This window comes from Doryrhamphus excisus, linkage group LG16 (genome assembly GCF_037039965.1).
Source record: "Doryrhamphus excisus strain RoL-2023G ecotype Guam linkage group LG16, RoL_Dexc_Guam_v1.1, whole genome shotgun sequence".
Taxonomy (NCBI): domain Eukaryota; kingdom Metazoa; phylum Chordata; class Actinopteri; order Syngnathiformes; family Syngnathidae; genus Doryrhamphus; species Doryrhamphus excisus.
In genome coordinates, this window is record NC_136372.1 from 7471478 (window position 1) to 7491422 (window position 19945).

The 19945-nt window shown below is 40.9% G+C and overlaps 1 protein-coding gene across 1 annotated transcript; it reads left to right on the forward strand.

Moving 5' to 3' along the window:
- The first annotated feature begins 127 nt into the window (after positions 1-127).
- tbl3 (transducin beta like 3) lies at positions 128-17325 on the forward strand. Its single transcript, XM_058049009.2, has 23 exons — positions 128-273; positions 371-422; positions 514-609; positions 696-743; positions 807-948; positions 1022-1106; positions 1180-1350; positions 1906-1981; positions 2073-2169; positions 2235-2455; positions 2556-2697; positions 5278-5336; positions 5417-5523; positions 7205-7334; positions 9437-9676; positions 9757-9827; positions 10334-10490; positions 10751-10809; positions 12387-12490; positions 12744-12815; positions 15361-15519; positions 15783-15876; positions 16542-17325. Exons 1-23 carry the CDS (start codon positions 242-244, stop codon positions 16876-16878), a joined length of 2751 nt encoding a protein of 916 aa, XP_057904992.2. The 5' UTR covers positions 128-241; the 3' UTR covers positions 16879-17325.
- Positions 17326-19945: the final 2620 nt, after the last annotated feature.

Sequence of the window (19945 nt, forward strand, 5' to 3'; positions counted from 1 at the left end):
TTTATCTAAAATTAAACTTGTTGACTCATGACGTCATGTCACCGCGACAGCAAATTAGCGTGACCAGTTTGACCAATCAGAAGCGCTTCCTGCCCTGACGTACAAATCTTGCGACTTTACCCATCAACATGCGGGGAATATGTGTGTGTAGACGGTAGACAACGTGTAATCCGTGGAATTGGACAATCTATTAACCAGAGTCGCTAAAATAGAATCTGTTTGGATTTGTGTCTCCGGAATAATGGCGAATATTAACTTGAAGTTCAAAACAAAGTAAGTTTGTTTCCCGTTGCGACGTGCAGGGCACTTAACTCGTGCTAAGCTAGTTGTAGCAACATGTCATTCATGTGTTTGTTTTGTTCTATTCCAGTTACGCTGTTTCCAGTAAGATTGAGCCTTTCTACAAAGGAGGAAAAGTACAGGTGAAGTTGCCTGTTCAAATGTCATTAATTGCCACCATCCGAAGGAATGATGCCATGATGACATGACTATGTCCAATCTTTTGTCCAACAGATCAGCAAAGATGAAAAATACATATTTTGCACATGTGGATCCCGGGTCAATGTTCTGGAGATCAGCACAGGGAAGATAATCCACAGTATTGAGCATGTAAGGCTAACATACATACATACATACATACATCCTGACAATGACAGGTCTTGGTTTCACATTAAAATTCGATGTCTTGACTGCAGGATGATCAAGAGGACATCACATCGTTTGCACTTAGCTGCGATGATGAGGTAATAGTTGTGCACTGAATATGTGGCACAAAGATTTTGGTGTTCAATTGTATCCTTCCGCAGATTCTCATAACAGCCAGTAGAGCTCTTCTGTTGAAGCAGTGGGACTGGAGGAAAGCGCAATGCACTCGCTCCTGGAAAGCCATCCACACCGTTCCCATTGCCAGCATGACTTTTGACTCCACCTCCACTCTCTTAGCCACAGGTCAGCCAAAGCATCAACAGTAAGAATTGATCATTTGCTGTTCCGAAAAAGACACAGTTTGTCTTGTGCTTAGGTGGGTGTGATGGTACGATCAAACTTTGGGATATTGTGAAGCAGTACTGTACTCACAACCTCAAAGGATCATCTGGTGTTGTACAGTAAGTGAGAATAAGACTTCATATTTTTTTTTATCAAGCATAAAAAAAACAAACATCAACATCATGTGTGCAGCCTGGTCCACTTCCACCCTGACATCGACCGATTGCAGCTGTTCTCGTCCTCCCTGGACTGCGGCATCTGTCTGTGGGACCTGCGTACAAGCAAACGTGTGTGTGTGCTTCAGAGCCACTTTAGTGCCGTTACGTCGCTCAACTTCAGCCCCGATGGCGACACCATGATCAGGTATGCACTTTTTAAGCGTGTTCTGCTTGCTTTATAACAGGGCCATCAGTTGTCCACATAAAAAAAACACAGTACACAGTATAAACTTTCTGTAAAAACTGGCAAAATGAATTTTTGATGTGCATTATTTACTTACGGCTGCACGGCGTTCATGTGGTCGAGTGGTTAGTGCGCAGACCTCACAGCTAGGAGACCAGGGTTCAATTCCACCCTCAGCCATCTCTGTGTGGAGTTTGCATGTTCTCCCCGTGTATGCGTGGGTTTTCTCCGGGTACTCCGATTTCCTCCCACATTCCAAAAACATGCTAGGTTAATGGGCAACTCCAAATTGATTGGCTGGCGACCGGTCCAGGGTGTACCTCACCTCTCGCCCGAAGACAGCTGGGATAGGCTCCAGCACCCCCGCGACCCTCGTGAGGATAAGCAGTAGAAAATGAATGAATGAATGAATTATTTACATGCCTTCGCTGGCCGCAAATAACAATATGGTGGGCCGAGTCTGGCCCTGGGGGCTCCAGTTTGACACCTGTGTGTTTTCCGGATGTTTTATTGCAGTTCTGGCAGAGACAAGATCTGCACAGTGTGGGACCTAAAGAGTCGGACAGTGAAGAGAACTGTACCTGTTTATGAGGTATGGTGGAAATGTCAGTGTTTAAAACACCTTTTATACATATTTAAACAATCTACAGTACGATTTGAGTGTTTGTTGTCTTTCTATGCAGGCTGTGGAGGGTGTTTTGATCCTCCCAACAAAAACAGACCTCTCTAAAATTGGAGTCAAGACCAAAGACCTGCATTTCATGACAGCGGGCAGCAAAGGTACAGCTTTGACTCTATCCCAGATTTCATCAGATTCCAAAACTCTTTCCCCCTTAACCATGCAGGGGTGTTGAGAGTGTGGGATGCCAGCACGGGACGCTGCGTCTACATCCAGCCACTCCACTCCACCCTCAGCCCTCCCTCTGAAGATGAGGAGGAGAAGGACAACAACCCCTGCAGTCTAACGTACCTGCTCGACATGCCTGCCTCCGCCAGGCTGGCCACAGTTACAGCAGAGCATAACATCGTGCTCTACCACCTACCTACTCTCAGCACACAGCAACAGGTCAGGACAGAGGGAGATTGACACAATGTTAGCTGCACTGACACAATCTATTATGACCAATATAATCATCCCGAAATCTCTTTTTTTCCCCTTTTTACAGTTTGTGGGCTACAATGATGAGGTGCTGGAAGTAAAGTTCCTGGGTAAAAATGGCAGTCACGTTGTGGTTGCGACCAACAGCTGCCAGCTGAAAGTCTTTGAGCTGCTCACTAACAGCTGCCAGATCCTCTATGGGCACACGGGTGAGTGGCCAACAGATAAGATGTGTGTCTGTGAGGTTACTACAGTAATAATGTCATCTACACTACATTTGAGGTGCATACACTAGATTTTCTATTGTGTTTAAGCAACTTTTCGTGCCTTTTTAATCCATAAAAATGGCCACATGTTAGCTCGGCATGCATCTTTTTCCACTTATTAATGTGGGAGTGTATCATGCAGAAGGTTTGTAGGGAGGTTGCAGGAAAATTTTAAGGCGCACACGTGTGCATCAGTCAAAATCATCTACAGCAACACAAAGCGCAGATTTCATTTTAGTGTATATACTTTTTTATGCAGATTTTTGTTCAATCTGGGCGGGGTGGTTTTTTCAAAAATATTAGTGTTTTAGCCACTTCGACAATGGAGGAGAGCGAGGAGATTATGATTTTTTTATGTCACCCATATGGTATCGACACGGGCAGAACAGTATGTAAGCTATGTTACTTATTCTGTTTAGTAATGCCAGTAAGGATAAGGATGAAAACATGTGACATAACCAGGAAATTCCATTCAACAAAGCCTGGCGTGCATCCGATGCTGTCGTCTAGACTATGAAGGCTGGGAGTAGAGCCTGACTAATCGGGGATTTTTGGGGCAGATGCCGATGGCTAATAGATCGGCCCATATATGAATTTGATACTATAGTTGAGCATTTTAAAAATAGAAGAAAGTGGCTGCATTGGGCTGAAAGTGATTATATGAGTTGTTTTTCAAATAATACAAAGGCTTACCAACATGTTTACTTACTATTAAAAAGTTCCATCTGCAGCCACTGAGTATTTGCAAACAGCTCACAAAAGAAATGCCGAAGCAAACATAAATCTTTGTTTATCTCACAGAGATGCAATGTACACTTTAATACGCTCTCTAAAACTTGCATGAAAAAAAGTCAAACATTCTCCTTGACAGGCCCTGTCAACGTGGCACTAAAGTGTAGTGTAAAGTGTAAACCAGGGGTCTCAAACTCAATTTACTTGGGGGCCACAAAAAAATTTTAAAAACTTTGCTTTGGTTCCAATTTTCTACAAGAAAAGCTCTGATAAAACATTCCACTCTTCTCAGATATCTTACTTTTTATTTTTCTACATAAAATAAGATGAAAAATAAATAAACAAATCAATAATAAAGAAAATCAATCAATCAATCAGTAATAAATAAATATAATAATAATAATACAACAGCAAATAATAAAGAACCATATATAGTTGGTGGGTAGACAAATTATTTTTTTTAAGATTAAAATTAACAAAGCATTAGAGCCCTGTAGACATGACAAAACACGACTATAGTCACATTTATACTCTTTTTATTTACAACATATTGCGCAACTGCAGGGTCTTGAGACACATGCTAACTCGCAAACCAGAGAGCTAGCGACCTAAACGGTAGCCTTCAAGTTATTTCCTTTAAACTTAAATAGCCAAAAACTTACCACTTCCACACGGATAGGGAGGATAACTATTAACAGTTATTTAACCTTTAACATGAACATTAATCAAACGTAATAATTTTTTCTGGGTACATGATACCATACAGCATCCATATCAAACTTGCGTGGGCCGTACTAACATTAAACTTTCATATCAAGGCGGGGGGCCTCAAACTAGTGTCCTGCGGGCCACATTTGGCCCGCGGGCCGCTTGTTTGAGACCGCTGGTGTAAACTGTAGTCGTTTACTCCTGTCGTCTGGACCTGAAGGGGGCTGCACCGGAAGACAATATAAAAGGCAATACATGTAGGGGTGTAAGAAAATATCGTTTCGGCAATATATCGCGATATTTCGATCCACGATACTGTATTGATATTAAAAAGTATGATATGGATATTTTTAGGCATTTGTCACAGACTGTAGTACTGTGGTATTGCAGGTATCAAATTGATATCACTATTTTGTTAAATAATGGTTATTTCAAGCATCCTAAAAGGACTTTTTACTGATGTTAGTTACTTTGTTCCACAAAAATACTCTTCTGATGGTGGATAAGTCAGGGACTGTATACTCTGCATTTTTTCACAGCTAATAGAATGTGAACATTTGAGCAGGATCTTGAGACATCATTTAATTTGCTTTTTATGGTTTTTTTTTTTGGTAAATTTAAAGCTGGATGTTAAAGCTTTATTTATCCAAATGCTACACTTTAAGTTTTTACAGAGGAAAGTTTGTGATACAGCATAACATGCTGTTCTAATCGAATAAAAATGTGTTTAGTAAGTGCATATTGCTGGTGTAATTCAGTTTTTCCAGGAAATAATCTTTAACTACAAGAAAAACAAAAAAAATTGCCTTGTTAACAGTATCGTGATATATCGTATCGTGAGCCTAATATCATGATACGTATGGTATCGCCAGATTCTTGCCAACACACACCCCTAGTTACATGGGTCACCAATATTGATGAATCGTATGTCATAATCGGTCCGCTGATAAATCGGTCGAGCTCTACTCAGGAGGAACCCCTTTACCGAAACACAGGCGCTGTCATGAGAATGACGACAATGCGCTAATGACAATGAGCAGTATGAACTGATGTTATCCTTCTTGTCCTTATCCCCTCCCACAGATACTGTCCTCTCAGTGGACGTGTTTAAAAAAGGCTTTCTTTTTGCAAGCTGTGCAAAGGTGAGCACACACCAAAACTCATTCTCGGTCTTCTTCAGAGCAAGTCATGCACACAGTGCCTATCGTGTGTTTGTCCACAGGACAGATCAGTGCGTGTGTGGCGAATGGATGCTGATAGCGGCCACGTCCACTGTGTGGCACACGGTTCCAGCCACACTAATGCAGTGGGCTCCATTACCTGTTCCAGGTAACACACATCCATCCCCTGCATGGACACTAAATTGTCTATCTGACATTAAATATGCTACATACAGTGAAGAAAATAAGTATTTGAACACCCTGCTATTTTGCTATTTCTCCCACTTAGAAATCATGGAGGGGTCTGAAATTTTCATCGTAGGTGCATGTCCACTGTGAGAGAGATAAACTAAAAAGAAAAATCCAGAAATCACAATGCATGATTTTTTAACAATTTATTTGTGTGATACAGCTGCAAATAAGTATTTGAACACCTGTGTATCATCTAGAATTCTGACCCTGAAAGACCTGTTAGTCTGCCCATTAGAAGTCCACCTGCACTCCATGTATCATCCTGAATCAGATGCACCTGTTTGAGGTCGTTAGCTGCATAAAGACACCTGTCCACCCCATACAATCAGTAAGACTTTAACTTGTAACATGGCGAAGACCAAAGAGCTGTCCAAAGACACCAGAGACAAAATTGTACACCTCCACAAGGCTGGAAAGGGCTACGGAGCAATTACCAAGCAGCTTGGTGAAAAAAGGTCCACTGTTGGAGCTATCATTAGAAAATGGAAGAAGCTAAACATGACGGTCAATCTCAATCGGAGTGGAGCCCCATGCAAGATATCACCTCGTGGGGTCTCAATGATTCTAAGAAAGGTGAGGAATCAGCCCAGAACTACACGACAGGACTTGGTCAATGACCTGAAAAGAGCTGGGACCACCGTTTCCAAGGTTACTGTAGGTAATACACTAAGACGTCATGATGTGAAATCATGCATGGCACGAAAGGTTCCCCTGCTTAAACCAGCACATGTCAAGGCCCGTCTTAAGTTTGCATATGACCATTTGGATGATACAGAGGAGTCATGGGAGAAAGTTTTATGGTCAGATGAGACCAAAATAGAACTTTTTGGTCATAATTCCAATAAGCGTGTTTGGAGGAAGAAGAATGAAGAGTACAATCCGAAGAACACCATCCCTACTGTGAAGCATGGGGGTGGTAGCATCATGCTTTGGGGGTGTTTTTCTGCACATGGGACAGGACGAGTGCACTGCATTAAAGAGAGGATGACTGGGGCCGTGTATTGTGAGATTTTGGGGAACAACCTCCTTCCCTCTGTCAGAGCATTGAAGATGGGTCGTGGCTGGGTCTTCCAACACGACAACGACCCGAAGCACACAGCCAGGAAAACCAAGGAGTGGCTCCGTAAGAAGCATATCAAGGTTCTAGCATGGCCCAGCCAGTCTCCAGACCTGAACCCAATCGAAAATCTTTGGAGGGAGCTCAAACTCCGTGTTTCTCAGCGACAGCCCAGAAACCTGACTGATCTAGAGAAGATCTGTGTGGAGGAGTGGGCCAAGATCCCTCCTGCAGTGTGTGCAAACCTGGTGAAAAACTACAGGAAACGTTTGACCTCTGTAATAGCAAACAAAGGCTACTGTACCAAATATTAACATTCATTTTCTCAGGTGTTCAAATACTTATTAGCAGCTGTATCACACAAATAAATTGTTAAAAAATCATGCATTGTGATTTCTGGATTTTTCTTTTTAGTTTATCTCTCTCACAGTGGACATGCACCTACGATGAAAATTTCAGACCCCTCCATGATTTCTAAGTGGGAGAAATAGCAAAATAGCAGGGTGTTCAAATACTTATTTTCTTCACTGTATGTCTGCAGGTTGAAAACATCCTTCATAGTTTCTGGCAGTCAGGACTACACTGTAAAGGTGTGGGATCTCCCTGCAGACTTGTCTACAACACATGTGTCTCAGCTGACTGCACGTGTCACAGAGAAAGCACATGATAAGGTACGCATAAAAACATTAGCAGACAGACGCAATTAGAGATGATAACACACACACACCCATGTTCTAATAGGAGGTGCATGGTTAAATTTAGGCCCAAACATTTTAGTGCACAACCCGAATGTAATATGACATAACATGTGGGCGGTGTTACGCTGTTGTTTGTTCGGTCAAAAAAACAGATACTAAACTGTTTTAGGATCTTTCCACCAGCTGAAAGTAATGGTAATGGTTTTATTTCATTTGAACATGCATCAGATTACAATTGAGTGCATCCCATAATCAGTTCACAGTTCCACATGTCCAAAAGGAGTAGTAAGAAGCAAAGCTTATTAAATCCTACCCCTCCATCTGGTACTTTTACAATCAGTAACTGTTACATTTGTTCACTTCCTGCTTTCTTAATATAGTTTATTTTTTTATTTTTTTAAATGACCATCCAATGACATAATGGGTACCATAGTAAGTGTCAATATAGTGATATGTATAGCACATCATGACTGGTTCAAGACTCTTCATCCTTGTATTTAGCAAACATCAACTGCTTGTATTGTTTCTTGAATTGGCTCATCGTTGTGCATTGTTTGAGGGTCTTACTCAATCCATTCCATAGTTTGATTCCACATACTGAAATGCTATGGCTTTTTAACGTAGTCCTAGCATAGAAGTGTTTCAAATGTAGTTCTTCCCTGAGATCATATTTCTCCTCTCGTAGAGAAGTATTGGATGACATTTTTAGCTAATTGGTTATTTTTAGCCTTATGCATTATTTTAGCTGTTTGAAGATGAACTATATCAGCAAGTTTAAGTATTTGTGATTTTAGAAATAAGGAGTTAGTATGTTCTCTGTAGGCGGCATTATGAATTATCCTGACTGACCTTTTTTGCAGTACATTTAGCGAGTGAAGATTGCTTTTATAGTTATTAGCCCATATTTCCACACAATAAGTAAGATATGGTGGAACCAGAGAGCAATAAAGAGTGTGGAGTGATTTCTGATTGAGAACAAATTTTGCTTTGTTCAATACTGAAATATTTCTGGCCACCTTATGTTGTATATTTGTAATATGAGGTTTCCAGCCCATATTTTCATCTATTGTGATCCCCAGAAATGTATTTTCCTTCACCCTTTCAATGTCCACACCGTCTATTTGTATTTGCTGGTGCATGTCCTTTCTGCTGTTGCCAAACAGCATTATTTTAGTTTTACTTAGGTTCAAGGACAATCTATTATCATCAAACCATCTTTTTAGCATGACCATTTCTTCTCTGACCTTTCTAATGATTTCGTCTGTACTCCCTTCAGAACAAAAAACAGTGGTATCATCCGGAAATAATACCAGCTTTAAGTCTTTTGTAACTTTGGAGATATCATTGATGTACATGTTGAAAGTTTAATAACTAAAAACACTCTGAATTTGCCAGCAAATGAAATGAAGCAGAATGGAGTTGATGTTTGCTGAAATATAAAGAATATGTACATTTTTTTTATAGAGGTTAATATTTCAGGGGGATTGGGATGTAGGATTTTTGACAAATGTATGTGTAAATGATATATCTGAATGAAACTGATACCAAGGCACATTTGATGCAATTAGGTGCAGTACGCCGCCTTCAACGTTAGAGGTCAGTGTAACTTGCTAACATAAGGGCCTCCATCAGCCCATTTTTTTTAAATTTGAGCTTGAAAGGTAAGACTGCAAGCATGAGACAACTGCTGCCTGCTTGCTCATATAGATGGTTTATTTATAGTGTGTGAATATAAAAGCCAACCGCCACTCACTGAAGAGGGAGAGACTCCAAATTGTCCATAGGTATGAATGTGAGTGTGAATGGTTGTTTGTCTATATGTGCCCTGTGATTGCTGGCAACCAGACCAAGGTGTACCCTGCCTCTCCCCCAAAGTCAGCTTGGATAGGCTCCAGCATACCCCCTGCGACCCTAGTGAGGATATATCGACAGTCCGGTTATATCGATATTTTTTCCGACTCCCGACAATATCGATATAACGAGACTTTACTGTATTGCAGTTTAAACAATTTTTATACAGTAAGGAATGGAAAATAAAGCATAAGAGGATTTAAGGTTATGTTTTTTCACTCCAGGATGTCAACAGCGTCGCCGTTTCACCCAACGACAAGCTTCTGGCTTCCGGCTCACAAGACCGCACAGCCAAGCTGTGGTCCTTGGCGGGTAAGGACAGCATCAGCCTACTCGGGGTGTTTCGGGGCCACCGGCGAGGCGTCTGGGCCGTCTGTTTCTCCCCCGTCGACCAGGTGCTGGCCACCTCCTCCTCAGACGGCACCAGCAAGCTGTGGGGCTTGCAGAACTTTAGCTGCCTCAAGGTGGGCTCAACTTACCGATGACCACCTTGCCGGATTCTAACACATTATTTAACATCAACAACTGTGTTCTGTTGTCTTAGACATTTGAGGGGCACGACGCATCCGTGTTGAAGGTCATCTTTGTGAGCCGAGGCACTCAGCTGCTTAGCAGGTAACTCCATCGGCTTTCTTTCGCCAGGAAGGTCAGTGAGTCCAAGCTCTGTTAATCAGGGGCTGGGTTGCATTATGGAGGTCTTTTTTTTCAGCTTTCAGATGTGCATTGCATGGGGTTAGAGGTGGGCTCACTCCCGTGCACTTTTGTCAATGGCATGGATTTAATTACCAAATAAATGCATGATGCAGGAAACCCTCACATGCTAAATATAGCGACTATGTTGCTAAATTGCCAACACGGATGTCTTTTATGTTTGAGGAAACAAAATGGGTGATCGCTGGTATTTGAAAGTTGGTGCTGAGCCAAATGCAGTCTGAATGGTTTCTCACAATACAGCCTTCCTCCAAAGGAGATATCTTGTCATATTTTAATCTATCTATGTATCTTCTCAACTGGTAATAATATTGAAAATAAACAGCTTGTATAGCAGTATAGATATTTATTGCAAACACTTTTAGGATTTAATACTGAACTCTTCCCCGTTAACCACTCCCTCTCCATAGTGGCTCAGATGGTTTGGTGAAACTATGGACCATCAAGACCAATGAGTGCGTGAAGACCCTGGATGCCCACCAGGACAAAGTGTGGGGTCTCCACGGCAGCCATAATGACGACAAGATGGTAACCGGGTCAGCCGACTCCAACATCACTGTGTGGATGGTGAGTAATGGAGTTGGATGTCTTGCTTTTTCATGTGGCGGAGGCTTAAAGAGGCTCAGAAGTTTGCTATTGAGAGACAATAACTTCCTATATTCACCAAAATGTAATGGCTTCTTGTCATGTAGTATATGTGCCACCTTTCATGGACATCGGAGATGCCATATATGCCTAATCTGCTAAAGTCACGAATAACACTCAAACTAATATAGGCAAGCATCAACAGGGGAATTGATGGCTAAAAACCTTGTATCCGCCACCAGGATGTGACGGAAGCAGAGCTGGCAGAGGAGCAGGCCAAGCAGGAGGATCAGATAATGAAGTAAGTTTATCTTTTTTTTTTTAATAACTGAGTGGAATCATCTGGTAGAAGTTGGAAATTGTTTGGAAAAGTATTTTTCAAGACCTAATTAATGTAACCTAGTAAATATATATTTTTCAATCAAATAAGCTGTATTTTTAAATATATATTCAAACATATATTCAACAACTGATAATATTAAAAGAAAAATTTATAGTCGTCCCTTATTGGTTCCAGAGCCGACTAATGATTAATGAATTTCCACAATATAGGATTCATTCATTCATTTTCTACTGCTTATCCTCACGGGGGTCGAGGGGGTGCTGGAGCCTATCCCAGCTGTCTTCAAGCGAGAGGCAGTGTACACCCTGGACTGGTCGCCGGCCAATCACAGGGCACATATAGACAAACAACCATTCACATTCATACCTATGGACAATTTGGAGTCGCCAATTAACCTAGCATGTTTTTGGAATGTGGGAGGAAACCGGAGTACCTGGAGAAAACCCACGCATGCACGGGGAGTACATGCAAACTCGACACAGAGATGGCCGAGGGTGGAATTGAACTCGGCTCTCCTAGCTGTGAGGCCTGCGTGCTAACCACTCGACCGCCCTGCAGCCAATATAGGATTCAAGGTTAAGAAATTGAATATTTTTGTAGTAAGACAGTAGAAAACCTGTTTATGACTTTCAAAATCAGTTTTTTGACTTTATTAAAGCCCTGTAGAAATGAAATAATAGTCACTATTATACTCCTATTTTTCATTATTTACAACGCAGTGTACAACTCTTATGCTGGAGGGACAGCTGCTAAATAGAAAGTCAATCATTAGCCTCACATCAATTGCTTGCAAACTTAAGAAAGGGTTTCAAATGGAGTGGGAAGTCAGAAGCCAAAACATACCACTTCCACACAGAATGTGAGGAAGACTCACAGAGAGTGAACGGTGAGGTAATGACCAGAATACTACATTTCACTAGTATGACGGTATGTTTTTGGTTGCTCAACATGTCTGACTGGTGACTGGTATGTGTGAGTAACAGGAAGAAAAGCTCTGAGAGGTTGTTTGGCCCCACCTTAGTTTTCATGTAAAGGGTCCCTAGACCCCCAAAAAGGCCAAATGTGTATTTTTGCGTGTTTTGTTAATTTGATTTCACATGCAGTTAATATGAAAGTTATTATAGTCATTACTTCATTGAGCTATGTAGTATAATAACACGTTAGTGTTACAAGTGTCGCTACAACACATGAGACATATTGGAATATGTACGATGTGCAGTTACTTGAGTAAAAAAAGAAAATTAAGGAGAGAATTTGTGTCTCCTTAATTATTCTCAATCAAGACTTTTTCAGACTTTTGTTTGGGGAAAATGATTTAACAGGTGGGACTTAGCCTTGAGTGTTTCTGAGAAGCGTGACAATAGCTGCGGTCTAATTAACTCTTGCATGACCTCATGCAGGATCAATTTCTGCATGCACACGGGTGTAATCACTTCCTGGTCTTAACTTTGGTTAATTTGACTTTCTTGGCAAAGTTGCATTGCAGTTTCAGGAAGATTTTGAGTTGAAATGCTATCTATATCTTTTTTGTGAAGGCAACAGGAGTTGTCTAACCTGCTCCATGAGAAGAAATACCTGAAAGCTCTGGGCCTTGCCATCTCGTTGGACCAGCCGCACACGGTGCTGTCTGTAATTAAAGGTACTTAAACTTAATGAACACCATTCAGATTCTGTCTGGGGTATTTGCTTTGCACGGGTTTAAAACAAAACTTACGTAACTCCCTCGTGTTTCATCATCCCTGTCCTACATTGCTATTTTCATACATAATACATACATATGTACACTGCACACTGGTTGCACCAGTTTCTGCACAGCACTGGACTCTTATGTTCTTATTGTATATGTGATCCGACCGCATTGGTACACTGTGTTCACATTCTTCTTCTTATAGAAATCCGCCAAGCCCAAGATAGTCATCAGCTTCTGGAGAAGACTGTGCTGAAACTAAGACAGGATCAGAAAGGTATGAAAAGTGCACGCAATTCATTACAGTTACATTTTATGGGGGGGTGAGAGTTAGGGGGCAATCACATTTTCACATAAAACCATGTAGGTTTGGATTTTTGTTCTCCCTTAATAATAAAAAGTTTAATGTAAAAACTGCACTTTGTGTTCAGTTGTTATCATTGACTAATGTTTAAATTACAGTAAAGTCTCGTTATAGCGATATTGTCGGGAGTCGGAAAAAATATCGATATAACCGGACTGTCGATATATCCGATCCTGCGCCGAACTGCATTAAAAGTGGACAATAATGCCAAACACATGCCTGCAACAGAAGAACCAACTGCATTCGTGGTTTCTCTCGTGTGTGTATAGAATCTATACACACGAGAGAAACCACGAACGCCAGCATGTACATATGAAAAACAGTGATTATTGCAAGCGATAAAAAGATATCCGAATACAACACAATTAAATACATGTATTTGTACGCTTGTGTCTTCGTTGGAATAGGTGTGTATGCTATGTCAGTTGGTTCTTCTGTTGCAGGCATGTGTTTGGCCAGCTATGTGGGGCGGGTTGAGCATGACCTGTGAACCAGGAAGTGCGGGAATCGGTGTGTGTGCTGTGCTCTGGTGGTGGAAGTGTGAAAAATAAAGTTGACTGGAAGCAGCCGTTCGCCGTGTTCTTTTTTGGTATTGAAATCCTTAAGCAAAGATTGATTTAAGCTGCTTTTGTATCGATATAAGCAGACCAAATTGGCTGGCGGGAGATGAAAAGGGCATCGTAGTAACCGGATTATCATAATAACCGGGTATCGTACTAACGGAACTAATTATATCATAAAAGACTAGAAATTTGCCGGGAAATGAAAATAGTACCATAATAAGCAGTAATTCGTTATAACCGATATCGATATAACGAGACTTTACTGTAGTTTGATCTGAAACATTTAAGTGTGACAAACATGCCAAAAAATTAGAAATCAGGATATCACACTGTATTGTATCTTAAAAGGGAACTGCACTTTTTAAAATTTTGCCCATCCACAATCCTTAGGTGAAACATGAACACATTTCTTTCCACTTTTCTGTGCACTATAACACGCCAAAACGAGTTAATATAAGCTAGCAAATGATGCACGTCATTGGGGTACACCTACTTCAACTATGAAGCCCTTTTCAAAAACATTAACAACGTTGCATGGTTTGATATTCATGCTGTGATCATGCATTAACATGTACACTGATGATAACATGTAACAGTTGCAGTATTTTGATGCTTAAAAACACTATCAAAATGTCTTTCCTTGGCGTGTATATACTATTAAGTAACACAACGCCTCACTAAGCACTCGTCTCAGCATCATTCACAGTCTGAAGAGTGAATACCTAGCTCTCAGTTTTGCCACAAAGACTTGTTTGCCATCAGCATTTTTTACTTGAGGACTGGAGCACACGTCTTGTGCTGGAAGATACAGCCATCCCAATGAGTGGACATCGTAATCATTGTCGCTGTATCTGTGCTGCTGTTGTTGACAGAACTAGCATAAGTATGTGTATCAATGTGCCTTGAAAATAATTTTTGGTAGTGTTTTAAATCGTCAAAATACTGCAACTGTTCCATGTTACCACCAGTGTACGTGTTAATGCATGATCACAGCATGTATGTCAAACCATGAAACATTGTGAGGTTTTTGCATTGTTAGCTAGCTGAAATTAACTTGTTTTCTCATGTTATAATGCACAGAAAATGGAAAGAAATGCGTTCATGTTTCAGATAAAGATTGTGAATGATGGGCAAAAATTCCAAAATAAAGTGCAGTTCCCCTTTTAAGGTCAGAATAAAGTTATTAAACAGCATCAGACGCCGTGTGACCGCGTGGGAATGCTACTGTGACTCAGTTTGCTGTCATGACCGAGAGGTGTGGCTTTACATTAGGCGCATGTGTTAATTAAATTAAATATAGAAGACCAGGGTTCAATTCCACCCTTGGCCATCTCTGTGTGGAGTTTGCATGTTCTCCCCATGCATGCGTGGGTTTTCTCCGGGTACTCCGGTTTCCTCCCACATTCCAAAAACATGCTAGGTTAATTGGCGACTCCAAATTGTCCATAGGTATGAATGTGAGTGTGAATGGTTGTTTGTTTATCTGTGACCTGTGATTGACTGGCGACCAGTCCAGGGTGTACCCTGCCTCTCGCCCGAACATAGCTGGGATAGGCTCCAGCACCCTCCGCGACACCCGTGAAGATAAGCGGTAGAAAATGAATGAATAATTAAATAAATCAATTAGCGCTGTTTTTGACAGACCTAATAAAAATATGAAAAGGCCAGTATTGTATTCGAATTACTCCAAAGAATATGTTTGTCTGTTTTGACCTTTCACCATCTAGGACCTTGAGTAAGCTTTCACGATAGGTCTCGTGCACATACCTATACGACATAATTTTGGGCGGAATTGTGATTCCAGTTGTAATAAAATGAACTTTGACCATACTGTAATTCTGTTTAATACATCACAGCATATCATAACCATTCCTTGCTACCATGTTGTTGTTTAGAGTCGGTCCTGCGTTACTGTTCGGTGTGGAACACCAACGCGAAGAACTGTCTGGATGCGCAGGCCGTCCTCAAGGTGCTGCTTACACACCTTCCACCTGAGGAGATGCTTCAGTACCAGGGCGCCCGCGCTCACCTGGAGGCCCTTATACCCTACACAGGTCAGACAATTGCACACGATTTGGTATGCAAATCGGGATACGGGTCACATTTAGCCATGCTCTGAAATAGACAGCAAAAACATACAAAAGTTGGAGTAAACAGCCGCATGGATCGTTGCCATTCCAGCTGAGCCTGTTTCTGACCCACAACTAGAACAGCCACATGAGTTTTAATGGGTGCTTGGCACAGCAAGTCGTCAAACCACAGCACAAGATTGGCACAGAACCCAGTCACATTTACTCTATTTATATCTTCCTCATAGAGAGACACATGCAGAGGATCGGCCGTCTTATGCAGGCGACCATGTTCCTCAACTACATGTGGCAGAAGATGAGAGTAGCCGGAGCGCCGACCAGGTGGGAACATCATCAAGCCATTGCAACCAACACACAAGCAGAAAACAGAAGAAACATACAAATTAACATACAACCTCATATGTTCGGCATGTATAGTCATTAAGCTAATGTAGGATCCTGGTAGCCTGTTAATTTTAATTCATTGATTATCTTATTGTTATTGATTATCGTATTGAGAAAAGGGATTAATAATTTTGCACACATATTTTTTTTCTTCTATTTAATATATCTTTTAACTGTGTATTTATGTATATGTAATATTTCAAACACCGGAAGAAATGGAGCAGGGGTAGGATTTAATAAGATCTGCATGTCATCTTAACATGTTAATTAACATAGGGAGCCATATCGGTGAGGGACAGAGATGGTGAAGGGCAGACTCACATGCCTAGACATGATAACAGGGAAGTATTCTTGGTTAATCTTGTTTGAGCAGGTAACCATAGCAACTCAGTATGACTTGAATGTATATTTTAGAAGAAATACTTTCATATGTACTGTAAAGTGCATAATTATAACTAATATAATGGACCCAACACATTTTATATGTGCAATAACAAACCATATTTACTTGACATCAATGCAAAATTTGGCCATAGTTTCTGTCTTTTTTGATATGTTAAAAAAAAAAAAAAAAACATGAGTGTTTGTGTCATTATCTCCAGCATGGACCAAGATGAAGAAATGGACACAGCTCCACTGGGCCCTGAGCCTGTGTTTATGATCGACAAGGGCCCAGGAAAGAACAGTGTCCAAGACAAAGACGACACAGATGATAGCGGAAACGATGACGATCCAGATTGTCAGTTTGAGGAGGATGGGGAAAAGGAGGAGGACGACGACGATGAGGTGAGCGCCACCAAGAAAGCCACCAAAAATGGCAGCCACCCTGCTGAGAGCAGTGAAGAGAGTTCTGAGGAGGATGAAGATGAGACGCATGAAATGACGGTGAAAGCTGTCGCAACTTCCTCGCTCCAACAACGCTCCATTCTCTCAAGCTGACCGACACCGCCTTCTTCTCTCTTGTCGACTTTTCCAAGGCTATTCACATGTGGAATGTTTTTTTCCACAAACACATACATTGTGCAGACAGCAGGAAGATGAATTGACACCAACATACAAGAGCTAAGCTGTCACTCCACTGCAGATCACTGTTCTGTTCAGCCGGATCAACCGGTTCCACCGCTGTTGATGTAAGAGTGCGGTTTTCTTTTGCCACATTACGACAAAAGCGTATGTTCTTGGTGATTTCTAATGAAAAACAAACATGTATTTTAATAGAAGCGAGATGTTGTCTTCATGCGCAGCACGAGCCCTTCAAAGCTTGCCGGGCAGAAAAATGATGTCAATTATCCAGTGATAAGTGCCACGGTGAAGAGAATCACTTGTATTGCTTCCACTGTGGGTGATGGCTGAAAGCTGCATTAAACAAAATCAGGGAAACAATCACTTCAATATTTTGATGAAAATTGCGTAGTGAGAGTTCAATTCCACCCTCGGCCATCTCTGTGTGGAGTTTGCATGTTCTCCCCGTGCATGTGTGGGTTTTCTCCGGGTACTCCCACATTCCAAAAACATGCTAGGTTAATTGGCGACTCCAAATTGTCCATAGGTATGAATGTGAGTGTGAATGGTTGTTTGTCTATATGTGCCCTGTGATGGGCTGGCGACCAGTCCAGGGTGTACCCCGCCTCTTGCCCAAAGATAGCTGGGATAGGCTCCAGCACCCCTGTGACCCACGTGAGGATAAGCGGTAGAAAATGAATGAATTGTGTAATGGTTTACACCTGGCGCTGTGTTTAAAGATCACATTGGAATTGGATGATAAAGTTATTGGTAAATGTCAGGGCAAATGCTATAATGATGGATATTGGACAGCTGGTAGTGTAGTGGTTCACATCGGTGACTTTCTTGTATCTGGCATGGGATCGGGCGACAAGGTTTATATTAATCCTTAGTTAACTCATAATTAATCACACTTAATCACATATAGAAATAAGCTTTTATCTATAATAATCAAGGATTTAAAGGGAAACTGCACTTTTTTGTCACAGTTTTTGTGACACGTGAACACATTTCTTTTCCTTTTCAGTCCATTACAAAATTAATTAATATGAGCTAGTTAATATTAATTAATTAATAATTAATTTTAAAAATGGATTAATTAATTAATATGAGCTAATGCCTATTTTGATGCTAAAGCCCTCACAAAAAAACTCAAATGGCAACGGTGTTCCATTTTCATAACTGACTTTATTATATTAACCAAGCTATGGCGGTATTATTATTCTAGCACCTAACATGTAAAACTATATTTATCTGGTGGACGAACACGACATGTTGCTAAGCACAAATGGAAGAGTGGATTCTTATTTCTCAATTCACTACAAAGATTCAACAAGATGCTTTGTTTGTTGTCAGCATTTTTTTACCTGAGGATTGGAGCACACGTCTTGTGCTGGAAGACACAGCCATCCCAAGGAGAGCGGACATCGCAAGTGTTGTGGCTGTACCTATGCTGCTGTTGGTGATGGGACTAGCATAAGAAGTTTCAGTAATGTTTTAGTTACAGCAAAATACAGCAAGATACGATGCAACATTGTTGGAGTGTCCCAATGACCAGTATTGTTAGCTCGCTCATATTAACTTGTTTTCTCAAGTTGCACAGAAAAGGGAAAGTTAATGTTTCACACAAGAATTGTGAATGACGGGCATTTAAAGAAAAGGTGCGGTTCCCCTTTAATGGATATCAAGGTTAGTAATATGGTCCATTATTTTAACAAATGCAGCTGTGTTTTGTCCCACTTTAACAGTCCCTGAACGCACCTTCTGACTGTGTCCCACGCTGTACAGATACAGACTACTGTGCTGTATTATTACTCTTTTTCTTCCACGTCATATTTGGTCCCAAATGCTGATACCATGTGGGAATGTATAAAGGTAAGATTTCATGACCTCATTGTGTACTAATTTGTGCATATTTGTTTGGGACACAAACTCTCTGAAAACAAGTCCAGACTGCTAACTGGTGGACGATGAGTGGGTCTGTATTCATTTTCTTGCTTGCTGTTCCTGTCATATGTTACATATGTTGGCATATGTTAAAATACATAATGAGTTCGCTATAATCTGAGTATGTTTTACTGATATATCGATGACTAGCTAGTGCACTGCTAATGCTAGCGCTGCTAGCTCTTCAGCCATTGTCACATAAACCACCAAATAGCTGCCTAGCGTTGACTAGTAGCTTATACCCAAATTTTAGCCGCAGTTCAAAGCGGTAGATAGACAGTACCGTAGAAATAATTATGATTTGTGAGAGTATTTGTTCCCGCTTGCCGCCTCAAACTACCGTGCGTGACAGCCATTGGTCTGATTGACATGGTGATATACGTAGTATAAATGACGTAATATAGTATAGCAGGGGTGGGCAAACTATGGCCTGGGGGCTACATTCGCCCCACCAAGCGTCTAAATCAGGCCCGCAGGTTGCTTCCAAAGTATTTAATTTAAACTTTTAACATACAAGATGGAAAACATGACTTGCAAGTCGTCATCAGACACAATCAGAGACAATGTTTTGATGGTTTAAGTAGCTTTTCACATGCAGCCATCCGGACGACCTCACCCATGGCGCCAAACAAACACAAGTCAACAAATATGTGACAGACAACATAACCTACCCACTGCACTGTCTGGGAATTTAAAAAGGAGGGATGTTCACATACTTTTTAATAGTCAATGTTTTATGGTTCATAGTTCATGTGACGCTTGCCCATCCCTGTAGTGTCAGTGATGAGTGAAGGTTAGCTTAGTGGTTAGCATGTTATAATAATAATAATACATTTTATTTGTATAACGCTTTTCAGAGTACTCAAAGACGCTTTACAGTGGAGAAAAATAAATAAAAATAGAGTTGAGTAAAAACAGAGTAACAGATGCATTAAAATACAATATCCAAACATCAGAGCTCAGGTATAAAAAGTTAGACATTACAACTGTCTCTTTGTTTTTTAATAATAATAATAATAATACATTTTATTTGTATAGTGCTTTTAAAAGTACTCAA